General features: G+C 36.0%; 3 protein-coding genes across 4 annotated transcripts; 2 read left to right on the top strand and 1 right to left on the bottom strand.

The window, feature by feature from the left end:
• Nucleotides 1–25: 25 nt before the first annotated feature.
• LOC106365639 (protein WHAT'S THIS FACTOR 1 homolog, chloroplastic) lies at nt 26–2,619 on the bottom strand. Its single transcript, XM_013805086.3, has one exon. The coding sequence runs from the start codon at nt 1,699–1,701 to the stop codon at nt 166–168; it is 1,536 nt and encodes a 511-aa protein (XP_013660540.2). The 5' UTR covers nt 1,702–2,619; the 3' UTR covers nt 26–165.
• A 292-nt stretch (nt 2,620–2,911) lies between these two features.
• LOC125593231 (rhodanese-like domain-containing protein 4, chloroplastic) lies at nt 2,912–5,454 on the top strand. The gene is made up of 8 exons (XM_048769529.1): nt 2,912–3,604; nt 3,749–3,851; nt 3,943–4,029; nt 4,239–4,313; nt 4,403–4,477; nt 4,556–4,636; nt 4,716–5,003; nt 5,153–5,454. Exons 1-8 carry the CDS (start codon nt 2,991–2,993, stop codon nt 5,198–5,200), a joined length of 1,371 nt encoding a protein of 456 aa, XP_048625486.1. The 5' UTR covers nt 2,912–2,990; the 3' UTR covers nt 5,201–5,454.
• A 1,972-nt stretch (nt 5,455–7,426) lies between these two features.
• Nucleotides 7,427–8,625, top strand: LOC106365644 (MYB-like transcription factor ETC3). Of its 2 annotated transcripts, none has more exons than XM_013805090.3 (3): nt 7,427–7,985; nt 8,072–8,159; nt 8,301–8,625. In XM_013805090.3, exons 1-3 carry the CDS (start codon nt 7,919–7,921, stop codon nt 8,377–8,379), a joined length of 234 nt encoding a protein of 77 aa, XP_013660544.2. In that variant the 5' UTR covers nt 7,427–7,918; the 3' UTR covers nt 8,380–8,625. The 2 variants fall into 2 exon arrangements, with proteins under 2 accessions (XP_013660544.2, XP_048625485.1); XM_048769528.1 differs by having other exon boundaries at nt 7,444–7,985; nt 8,066–8,159.
• The last annotated feature ends 4,345 nt before the right edge of the window (nt 8,626–12,970 follow it).

Genomic DNA, 12,970 nt, shown 5'->3' with positions numbered 1-12,970 from the left:
ACGCAGCGTTTTATGTGTTTTAAAATTCGTTGCAGAAAGCAATTTGACATTCTCAAAAATGTTCCAACAACAAAGAAACAACATACAAAAGCTTATGGATTAGTGTTCCATCTTCAAGAATAATGGTACAAAGACAAAGTAAACATTTTATTCCGATGTAATGATCTACCACTTTTCTCTTGGAGTACCATCAGGGAACACTGGAGTGAGATCCTTCTTCTTTCTAGGACTACTTGAAGGACTCAACCCAATCTTCACACTATCATCATCTTCATCATCAAAGTTAGGAGGCACATCATCTTCTCCTTCTTCATCAGTCCAGTCACCTTCATCATCATCTCCACCACCATCCGCACCTTCCAAGTAACCATCCACATCAGACCATTCTTCATCATCATCACCATCACTATCTTCTTCCTCCTCACCCTCTGTTGCATCGCTTCCATCAACCTCTTCGTTAACTTTCCTTGGTCCTCCTCTTCTAGGAAACCTCGGTACAGAGACAAGCCCCCGCATCTTCTCCTTCACGAGAGTCAAAGGATCTTTATCTATCAACTCAGAGTTCCTGTAAGCCTCCCTCAAGAAAACAGAATCCCTCTCCCCTTTCAAAGAAACATAGAACAGATCAGGGTGTCTTATAATCATTCCTCTCAGCTGCTGCGAGAATCTAAACTCCTCACGGAAATGAGTCAAGTGATCAACCAACGTCCTCTTCTCAGTCGTCAAACTCAAAAGCTCGTGAATCACCCCACAAGCATGCTTCTCTTTCTCCAGCGTCCCCGACCTCAAGTGAGAGAAGTCCTTGTAAGGAGAGATATACGCCATGTCGCGGAACTGACATATCTTCCTAGTCTCACTCTTCGAGAGATTCAAACCCCTCGGAAGCTTAACTCTATTGAACTTAGCCGGTCTATCGATAATCAAGTTCCTCTCTTCCTCCTCTCTAGCCATTTTATCATCCTCAGATAACTCAGCAGCCGAAACAGCAAGCTCAGGATCCCAATGAGTCAGCTCCAGAGCAGGCCCTCTAGGTGTCGGAACCACGCGGAAGTACTGAGGATAACGCTGACAAATCGTGTCCCTGAACTCTAGAGGAAGCCCAAGATCAGTCCTGAGATGAGATATCTTCTCCAGAAGTATCCTCTTGTCAACAGACATCATCACAAGCTTCCTCAGCTTGATAACCAAAACATCCTCAAGCTCGTTCTTGATCTTCATCTCCTCAAGGTAAAGCCTCTCGGCCTCAGGCGTCATCTTGAACCGGAGCGAGTAAGCTCCTTCCTCGACTATCTCAAAGACGCCTGGATATTTTCTGAGGAGGGCTATGAAACGGCGGCGTTTCTTCAAACCTAGGTCTCTCCTGTACTTGCCTAACCCTCTGAGAGACATGGTTCTGTCGGGCTGGCTGACGAGGATCTTCCTGATGTTGAGGACGAGTTTGAGTTTCTTGTCTCGTTGGACGACGTTGTCGAATGTGAGCTCTTTCCTTCTCTTCACGGCGGCTCTCACTGGCTCGAGGGTTCGCCTCGGAGGAGGGGTTCTAAACGTATACTTGTTCCCCAGAATCAAGGCTTCACCCATGAACTGAGAGGTTGCGGCGGGGAAACGGGATTTGATAGAAAGGTGAGGTCTTTCGTTGAAGGGGGAGTTGCAAGAGACGAACAAGGGTTTGTGAGGAGAGAGGAGAAGCTTGGGATCCATTGGGTGAGAGGAGACTCAGAGCCTGAGAAATGATATAGAAAGATTGCGACTTCGGGAAAAGAAGAAAGGTCTCACCTTTTGACTTGGGTGGTTGAATCTAGTAAGAGGTTTTGCAGAAGGATATGTTCTTCTTCGTTGTTGGATTGGGGTTTAACGATGGAGTCATAAAAACCCTTCTCTTCTTCATTTCATCTTGAAGCGCATCTCTTCCTGATATATCCTCTTATTATAGGTCCTGAACGTAATACTTGTCCAGACACGAGGGTAGAAATGGAATTACAGCTACCAAAAAAACAAAATCATCTTTCACAGCAAACGATGTCGTTTTGAGTCAACTGTTTCTTAATGAGCTCTTTCCGCCGTGAGAAGGCTCGTCACTGTTTCTGTGTACTCTTCTTGCAATGGACTATGATGGTACCGAGTCTTGTTATCATTTTTTGCCTTGCACTCTAGAGAAATTGAATAGGATGGTTATCGTGCTAGTAGAGTCTTTTCATGTATAGAGAGAGATGATATGAAACATTAAGCATGCTGTTTTCGTTTTTCCATCCTACCATTGATGTCAATCTTTTCTACGGGCTTGAGAATGCTCCTCGACTCCAGGGGATTGACATTACCATATGTGTGATCTTTTGTAAGTTTCTTACATTGCATCCTGTTCTGTTCTACGTCATCTTCTTTTTAATCTTGATAACAACGGCTGAGAAACATTGCAGCTAACCAGCGTAGCGGGCCCAGATGGTCTTGAGGGGAAATAAAAAACCCCAATACGGAATACGCGGATTCGATGCGCTGGCCAGACAATTGGGGTATCTAATTCCCCATAGTATCAAATGGTCCGCCTCGCGCCGAAGGGTTGGCCCCTGGGGGTGGAAGTCCCTCCAGGTTAATTCCAAAAAAAAAAAAAAAAAAAAAAAAAACATCTTGTAGCTAGCTAGTTTGGTCTCTCTCTCTCTCTCTTCTTTTGAGTGTTTGGATAAAGGGCATTTTCGTAAATATGTAAAGGCCTCTACTGAGTATTGACCACACAATGTAACATGCATTTTAGGACCGTAAAAGTTTACTATATGCTCTATTCTTATTACACCCAAGACTTGATCAAGAGTCATCTCATCCAAAAGCGTGACGTGTCAATCACGCAGTGGCTAATATTGATTACACGGTCCACGTCAGCTTACTAGAAACAGCTCCACGCTTGTCCTCACACTTCTTTTCCACTTCTTTCTTAAAAGTTTGATGATACGGAGAGCACCACTTTTTGGTGTAGAAGAAGAAGAGCGGGGAGAACCATGGAAGCTCTTAGAACCGCTAGCTTTAGTCCTATAGCAGTTTTATCCGAGAAAAGATCGGAACCACGACGTCCCTTCTCGCTGCCTACCCTCTTTCCACCGAAACCAATCTCCCAAGAAAGCTTCCTCAGGAGCTTCAACGGCGGATTAGCTCTTCTAACCTCTGTTCTAAGCGGTGCCACAGCTCCTGCGAAGTCCCTGACCTACGAGGAAGCTCTGCAGCAGTCTGTGACCTCTCCTTCATCTTTTGACTCAGACGGCTTTATCGATGGTATATCAACTTTCGTCACGGACAACCCTCTGGTGATCGCCGGTGGAGTTGCTGCATTTGCCGTCCCCTTTGTTCTCTCTCAGGTTCTTAACAAGAAGCCTAAATCCTTTGGAGTTGAGTCTGCTAAGAATGCTTACACCAAGCTGGGCACTGATGAAACTGCTCAGCTGCTTGACATAAGAGCCGCTGCTGATTCCAGACAAGTGGGCAGTCCTAATATCAAGGGTCTAGGTAAAAAGACGGTTTCGGTTGTTTATAATGGAGAAGACAAGGATGGTTTCTTGAAGAAGCTCTCCTTGAAGTTTAAAGATCCTGAGAACACCACACTGTTCATTCTTGACAAGTAAGCCTCTCGGAATCTCTAATAGCTTACTCTCTTAGTTTTGAATGAAATGTTATATTAACAGTCTTATAGCTAGCTATACATTCATTCAAACTTGAGTAGTAAGTGATAATCATAAGTGTTATCGTTTGAATGGGAAGCCAGGTTTGATGGAAACTCCGAACTTGTTGCTGAACTGGTGACCCTTAATGGATTCAAATCTGCGTACGCTGTTAAAGATGGTGCAGAGGGACCTAGAGGGTGGTTGGTGTGTGCTTCTCTCCCTCTCATTTCCATAATGTTTTGCTTCTTCAAGTGCATTTCTGCTCAAATTATTCATATTTTTTTTATGTTTTCAGAATAGCGGTTTGCCTTGGATAGAGCCAAAGAAGACTCTTAGTCTTGATTTGAGCAGTTTGACTGATAGTATCAGCGGTGTACTTGGCGTAAGTACACGATTTTTCATTCATTAAAACGTTGAGAAGTGTTAGATTCGGGTTTATTATGGACTTCCAACTTAAAACCAATTGGTGATTAGTGAATTGGCCATAACCCTTTATATATTACTTAAGTACCCTTGGAATTCCCGATGTGGGATATATATCCCTAATAAGAAGTGATTAATAAAAGGGGAGAAACGTAATAAACTGTGCAGGAGAGTGCTGATGGTGTATCTGTTGCTATTGGAGTAGCTGCAGCTGCTGGATTAAGTGCTTTAGCATTTACAGAGGTTTGTTTCTCAGTTTTTATCTCTTTATTCTTCTTTGTCTCCAGAAGATGCTGGTAACTAAAATGTTATCTCTGTCATCATGACAACAGATTGAAACCATACTCCAACTACTAGGTTCAGCTGCACTTGTTCAGCTTGCAGGCAAGAAACTTCTATTTGCTGAGGTATGTTCTTACACATCTATATATCTCGGAAGTGGTGATGTGTTGTTGATGGTTCTATTCTATCTATATTGTTGACAGGACCGAAAGCAAACTCTAAAACAAGTGGATGAGTTCTTGAACACAAAGGTTGCACCTAAAGAACTTGTTGATGAATTGAAGGTAACTAAAATTTAGATATCTCCACTTGTAATGAAAAACCGTTTCTATAGAGATAACTCAAACATTGAATTTAACACAGGACATAGGAAAGGCCCTTCTTCCTCCATCAACAAGCAGCAAAGCTCTTCCTGCACCTGCAGCAGAAGCAGCAGCTACAACCACCAGTGTGGAGAAACCAGAACCTGAGCCAGAGGTAGAGACAGCAATCAAAGCAGCCGCCCCTGCACAAGTAAACTCAGAGCCAGTGATGGAAGCCGCTACTGCACAAGTAACTTCAGAGCCAGCCGCTGAACAAGTAATCACAGAGCCAAGCAAAACAGAAGAGAAACCAAAATCTTATTCAAGACCTCTCTCACCATATGCATCGGTAACGTTTCTACATTCTCTCGAAACATCTCTTACATAATTTGAACACAGAGGCAGGCAGGCACTTCCCTTGATCACAAGAAGATTAGAGAAGTAATCTTTCTTGGTTTTACTATAATCTGATGTCTCTCTTCTTGACTATTTTTGCAGTACCCTGACTTGAAGCCTCCAACATCTCCAACACCATCGCAGCCCTGAAAAGCCCCTTAAATAAAGCAGCCTTTCCTCCTTCAAAACATATGAGCAAATATCAATCGAATCTTTGTAAACTTCTTTTTATTTTTTTTTGAGAACTTAGTTGCTACCTTCTTTCGAATCTGGGTTAAGTGTTGTTGTTATGTACTCTGTTGTGTTGTCTCCCTTGATGTTGTGCTCTTAAGAAGTTGAGAGTTGCAGTGTTCAAATAATCGTTGACCAATACAAAGTCAAATATATATATGATTTTGAGCTAATTACTACTACAAAGTATGGCTCGGCTCATATTAGGCCCATTTTTGAGTGGGCTGGCATAGACTACGAAGGGAACACAACACTTTTTTCCCGATCTCTTTTCATTTAGTGAAAAGTTTGATATATACTACTTAGCATAAACCAATTGGGAATCAATGTTTTCTTTATTAAATGCATAGACCTCTTTAATTATTCGGCATTCTAATAGGTGTCGAGTTTTCACATAACAAATTAATGTCTACCTAGTATAATACTCCGTTCCTAGATGATAGAATTTTTAGTATTTTCACACATATTAAGAAAACATATTAAACTACCATAATAAATGTATTGTTTTCTGCAATTTTCAATTTTCAATAACTTTTAACCAATACTAATTCAATAAAGTCAATTAATTTTCTTGAAGTTTACAATTTTATCATAGAAAACACAAAAAATACATCTTTCTGAAACAAACTTTTTTTCTAAAAATTCTATCATTAAGGAACGGAGGGAGTATTATTATACACTTTTTTAACTAAGATTCTGATTAGTAAAACATGTTGCGATTCCGCGAATTGATTTAGTTGCCTTTCCAAATCTCTCTTCATGATCTATACTAAAGTAGCCGAATGTTTGAAAGTCTTAGTGAAAAGTTTGATATATACTTAGCATAAACCCTATTTGAATTTTGAAATCAATGTTTATTCATAAAGTGCGTATATCTCCTTAATTTTTCGGTATCTAATAACAAAAAAAAAAAAAAATGTCTAGCTAGTTGAATTTGACGTATAACCGATTATCTAGACGTTTAACTAACGAAAACTTGGTTCGTAGTAATCATCAGGGAATCGCCAATCATGTATATTTACAATTGAGATAAGTCCATCACCACAAGTAAATGAATCAGTACAGAACATGATGTTGAGTTTGCAAGTTGGTCCTAACAACAAGTGAAGTGTCGTGTGTTCGTTTCAACTGCTTTATTGGTTCGGTTTTTATTCAGCACTATTTACCTACAACAGAATCTAACAACTTTGTTTTTTTATACTATTATATTGTTACATGAATGACCTGTAGGCTGTAGTCTGGACGCTAGACTAGCATACAGAAATATTTTACGAGTCCACGAAGGGGAATAAAAGAGAATATCCTCAAGGAAAACTACTATTTTAATTTCCCTCCCTAGCAAACTTTCAACTCAACTTTTTCAGTGCTAGCAATATATTCTCAATAAATTCGGAATTTAATTATATGAAGAGGTTTTCTCAAAAAAATAATAAATATATGAAGAGGAAGAGAAACGTATTCTCTCTCTCTTTTCAAATGCTAAATTTTATATTTTTATTGTCTTAATGACAGTAATATATTTTTAATACATTTTTATTAGTTATTAATAAAAGTTAAATGTTAAAAACATTTACTGGTTATGAATTGCTATTGGTTTCTAGTCATATAATTTTTTTTAAATATGCATTATTAATATTTAATATACAAATATATTTTTAAAAGTTATCTTTCAGAAACTGAAGAAGTATTTGTTTTTTTGTGTAATTGTAACAATTTAATAAATGTGGTTCTGTTCACTATTCATGGATGATACTATAGCGTTGCATTGTTGTTAGTGTAACGTCTTTATTTGGTAGGGATTCGTTAGATTCATGTTTTTGCTTTCAGATTGTCTATCTGAGTTAGGTCGTGAGATCTAAAGGTTGATATCCATGAATTTTATCAAGGTCGATTCCGACAAATCAAAGTGAGAAAGTTGACATTATCACATGAAATCAATTTTAACCAGAATTCTACAGAAATTTATGAAAAATAATGAGTAAATTTGTACTTGTATCATTTGATAAGACTGTGCGTTACTGTATAGTCGTGTTACATGATTACATTATAAGGTTCCAGTACAATTTTAAATGTCTTTTTGCGGTTGGATATTTGATTTTTTTTTCTTATTGAATTTCCTTTCATTTATACAGTTTTTTGTTGGTAAATTTTATAATATAACAACATTTTATATGAAGATCGTTTTGATAATTTTCACATGAACAGATAAGAAGGTATTAGTTTTTTCTTTGATCTTGTTATCTAATAAACAGAACTGATAGCATATACTAATTGTATCACTTCAATTTTACTTTAGAAATACAAAACTATATGTTGTGAATTTGAAAGCATTTACTATAAAGTGGAGGACTATAAATATTGTAGTTGATTATTAATAGTATTAATTAGTTAACGGCAAGAATCAAATTATTTATTCAACTTATGTTCCAAAGAATCACAGCCGAGTAAATGAAGTCAACCAAATTACTAAGTCGAGATTCCAAAACAATAGAAACCGACCAAGCCGTTGGGTTGCTATAAATAGAAAGCATGGTTGCTTGCTTCCTCTGCAAAAACCTACCACTACTCTCTCTCTCTAATATCTTTTGTATTCCTTCTTATTTCTCACATCCATAGCGTTAATACGGTGTCATTCAGATGGATAAGCATCTTAGGACCAAGCAAGCCAAGACCAACCCTATTGTGGCTTCCTCCTTTTCTGAAGGTAAGCTGATGAAAATTTCGTTTTAACTTCTCTATGTTTTAAAAAGAAAAGACATATTTAAATTTCGAGAAATGATGTAGGAACAGAAGTGAGTAGTCTTGAGTGGGAAGCTGTGAACATGAATCAAGAAGAAGAAGATTTGATCTGTAGAATGCATAAGCTTGTCGGCAACAGGTTTGATCATTTAAATTAATAAATTATTTACTACTTATTAACTTCTACAAATTCAACGTGATTATTTTGTAGAAAATTAAGAAATTATCAAGTATTTAAAAAGATTAATTTGTTTTCATTTCCTATATATTTGTTTGAAAGATGGGAGTTGATAGCTGGGAGGATCCCAGGAAGAACTGCAGAAGAAGTTGAGAGGTTTTGGGTCATGAAGAAAAAATGAACCGTCTCTGAAGTTTCACTGATTAAGTTTTAATTACCAACTTTGTAATAGGATATTTTCTTACGAGAATTTACGATCTTTTAGATGTGTTTAGGAAGTTCTGTAGCGTCGCTTCTACTGTTCGTTTCGTTTCTCTCAATAGTTTCGAGAATTTCTTTAGTTTGTATGTGTTTGGATTGTTTGTTTCGGTTTCATATCTTTGTTTTGTTTGTTTTAGTATGAAAGAGTAAATCATGTCGGTTTGAATTATATAACTTGGTTTCTGTTAAATCTCAAAATTCTTTTTTTTCCTTACATCAAACGATTACCCCAAAAAAAGTTATTTAAAAAGCGAGACTAGAATGAACGACCAACAAAATACAGATCCTTATGAAAAGCTTTTATAATCCCTATTAACTAATGAATATGTAGTATTGATTTCTACTCTTGGATGCAATGTTTTTAAACCCGACCCGAACACTAAACCGGAAGATTTACCGGGTCGCTGGATCGACCGCGGATAAACCGCGAGTTAATAAATAAATTAATTTTATTATATAATAACAGATTAGGTATGAAAATAAAAATATAGAAACTAAAGTTTAATATTTTCTAGATATTTTTTAAAACATAAATAATAGTTTGGATATGTATATATTTTATGTTTAAAAAACATTTAGAAAATACTTAACTTTAGTTTTTATATTTTTATTTTCATTTGACATACAAAATATCAAAAAATGGTTTAGACTATTTAAAATTTCATGTAACAAGATAAGAGTTACGACATCTAAAAAAAATCAAGACATAGAATTCATAAATATTTAAATATCTAACGTGAATAATAAATTAAACTTCAAATCCATAATAAACCAAAAGTAAAAGATCATTGTAATAAATTATCAATAACGGAAATAAATAACACCAAATCACATCAACTAATTTTGGTTTTCTCAACCATCGTTCACTTCATTTTCTTCAGGTGGCATAGTGAAATCTTCATCAAAATCTAAAAATCACAAATATAAAACTGAAAAGGGAAAACCTAACTTTTTTTTTGTTAACACCTAACTTCTTAATTGAAAACTTAGAATATAAAACATGATATAAAAAATAATTAAAAACTTTTTTAAAAAAAGTTATTTAGTGGACTTTTTTGCAAGTTTTTTGCGGATTTCTAAATATTGGGTTTTTCACAAAATCAAACCAATTTTTTTCTGGGTCATCGGATTTACCGGTTCAACCGTGAATCCGGGTCAGGTTTCAAAACACTGCTTTGATGGTAATCAATTGTGAAGTCTTTGAATTTTCCTTTTAGATTTGTAAAACTCCATTATAATTCTTTCAAAGTGTTATCAAGTTGAATAAGTGTAATATACCTTCCATGACCCATAAAAGTGATTCCAAGTTTCCAACTCCAGCTTTGTATTATGTTTTGTATCATTTATCGTTTTAATATAGTGCCTTGTAATTATGTATAACTAGGGATTGGCCCGCCCTACGGGCGGGTTGTTACACTAAAATTATTTTATATTAAAATATATTTTAATATTATAAAATATTTGAAAAACTATTTTAAATTGAATATAATAAATATAATTTGTTCTCTAATTAGATCATATATATATATATATATATATATATATTGTTAACATTTGACATTTTTTCACAATTCTTACGTATTTGGATTTTTTATTTGTAATCAACAATATTTTGTGACATTGTACTAATTTATTTTCAGTATTCATTTCGGTTATTTTTTTATAATGGAAATATGTACTCTTTTAGCACTTGCATGAGATTACATGTGTAGTATTTTAATTTATTTTTAATTGTGTGTAAAATTTTTTTGTTTGATTGTGATAAATCTGAATGTATTATATCTGTGATTATGAGTGTGTCTCTAACAATGTTTTAATTCAAAAAGTTATGTAACCAAATACTAAAATCGCATTGTCTTTGCCTAATCTAGCATGTTTTATCTTCTCATAGTTTTTTTTGTGTAGTGTTAAATCGATTTTTTGTCAGCAGAAGGAAAAAGGTAGTTTAGAACATAATTTATTATATTTCACTTAAATAACGGAAAAAGAATTGTCATTTACTTATAGTATAGCATGTGTCACGGCGGTTATTTAATTATGTTGGATCAGTGACATATTATTGTTGCTCGTGTGCATCTATAATTGGTCAGATAGCATTCTAGTCAGGTGACTCTCACTCTATGAATAGACCTTTTGGTTTGTTTCCAGCATTTGTCAATGCGAGTTTTATCTGTTTTCCATTCAAGTGTATTCAATATTTCAAGTATAGAAAGAGCCAGAGAGGATGGGACATTGTGATTTTTTTTCTTGGGTTTGTTATTAAGGTCGAATGTGTTGGTCAATTTATAGGTGACATGTTATATTATGTGAGAGTAAATCATGCCGGAGTTATTGAGATGTATATCAAATATTTTTTTATATATTTCTGTTATGGTGGGAGTTTGTTTTGTGATTGTGCTTTACTGGCGTATATTTTGGAAACAAAAGTTAATAATGTGATTGAATAACGAACTTTTTTTTTCCTATAACCGATGCTACTGAATTTCTTTCGCCTCTGAATTTTGTGTGTGGAGTTTTGATTTATTCTACCATTATAAAATTAAGTGGGAGTTCTTTTGTTATTGACATGAATTATTGTTTGGGCCTTTGCACGACACTGTGGGAAGCGGGGTCTTTATGATATCTTCTTGCTTGGGGTGTAAGGTAAAGGGAGCCATTATGTAGAAGTGTAATTACGAGCGAATCATGTCGCATAGAATTTTATTTTCCATAAATTAGATGATTATGTTAGATTGATGGTTGTTTCTTTAGCTTTTTCTTTAACTTTGTTGTTAATTTTTTTTCCTTGTGTAGTAAAAATGTGTCAAGGACGTTTGGAGTTAGATAGATTTCATGAGGAGATGCCACCTTTTTTTTTGAAACACAACATATTTCATTCATAAAACTTAGCCAACTACAAAGATATAAGCAACATCTGAAAGTAGATGTGCGATCCTACTGGATATATTCGATACAAGGCAAGAGAAAGATAGAGACACAAGCTTTGACAAGCTTGATAACAAGTCAAAAGAAAGTTCAAAGGTGCCACATACAAGTAAGCTCCAAGAGATATTACATCGTCCTTCAAGTTCTTCAACGGGAATAGTCACCGTATATTGTGATGTTGAATGATCCATAACCTCGATGCTCATCGAAATGAGTATCGTTGTGCCTTCCGGTCCCAAACGAACCATCACATAAGGCAACAAACGGTAAGAAAATCGACAATGATCATTGACTACATAGCCAAAGAAAGAGTCTTTCTCACGAAGAGGGATTTTGGTGGAAGTTGTCACTCCTACGAAGTGGAGGATGGTGAAAAGTGGTCTCTCATGGCCCCGGCATGAGGAAGTTTGGCTAGCCTTTATTAAGAAAAGTGCTAAGGGACTACAATCTCCAAGCTTTGATAGACTCCAACTTACTGACATAAATTTCTTGGTATTTGCTCTTGTTGGAGTTGAACTTTGATGGTGTGCTATGCTTGAACATTTTGGAAAACCTCCAAAGATTGCACCAAGGATTAGAGTATATCCTTCTGATCCTAACATTTATAGCTTCACCCAGACTGAAAGAGGATTGAGCTTGAAGATGGATTCCTTGAAGACAATAACTGAGATCAGGCAGAAACTTTTCGCAGCTTCAACATTACTGTGTTGGAGCCAAGAGGGTTTATCTGAAACAGAGTTGAGCCTCAGGTCAATGAAGTCTAACCAGCTTAAAGAGAATGAGCAATCGTCAGTGTGTAGAGCTGCAGGAGGTGTTCGCGGTGGGAGTCCCCAGCTGTCAAAACTTGCTTGCAGTGATATAAGTGAAACCCCACAAACACCGATGACCAGATATGCCGCCTTACTTAGTAAATATGGACGAAAAGAGCTAATTAATTTTGTTATAGCACATCATATAGTTATTGGTTTTCAGTGAACTGTTTAATAACACAGAATGTGGACTTATGATAGAAATTCAACTGTGAAACTTGAAAGCTTTACTGTAAAAGACAGTAAACTGTGAAGAAGATTTTTATGAACGCTATTGTTGGACATATTAATTCTCTCGCTGCAGTAGAAGTTTTGTACTTGTTGAAGAGTTAAACCTGGGATGCAGGTATTTAAAAAAAAACATTGTAACATGTAAACAAATCAGTGTTAATGAAGAAAAGATTGTACATGTCGATCCGGAGGTTAACCATGATCCACTGAGTTGTTGCTCATGGTCATTGAAGGTAGACTTGATCTCACCAACAGACGCAAAGATGTCTACATGCATTTGAGGTCTTTAAACTTTGTATACTGATTCTCGAATACATTCACTATGGTCGGTCCGCGCTACGCGCGGAATATCATATATGTTTTTTTTAAGATATAAACTTTTTTGTAAGTGTTTTCGTATGTATATTTGGTTGGCAGTGTGATAATTTTAATCGAATAGTCTTCGTATGGTCAACTCGCTCCTTATAACATCTATTTTTGTAAGTTATTATTGTTTGTGTGTTTGGTTAGGATTTAGAAGCAATGATTGTTTAAATGTGTGTGTGT

This window comes from Brassica napus, chromosome C9 (genome assembly GCF_020379485.1).
Source record: "Brassica napus cultivar Da-Ae chromosome C9, Da-Ae, whole genome shotgun sequence".
Taxonomy (NCBI): domain Eukaryota; kingdom Viridiplantae; phylum Streptophyta; class Magnoliopsida; order Brassicales; family Brassicaceae; genus Brassica; species Brassica napus.
This window is presented reverse-complemented; position numbering and strand designations above follow the sequence as displayed.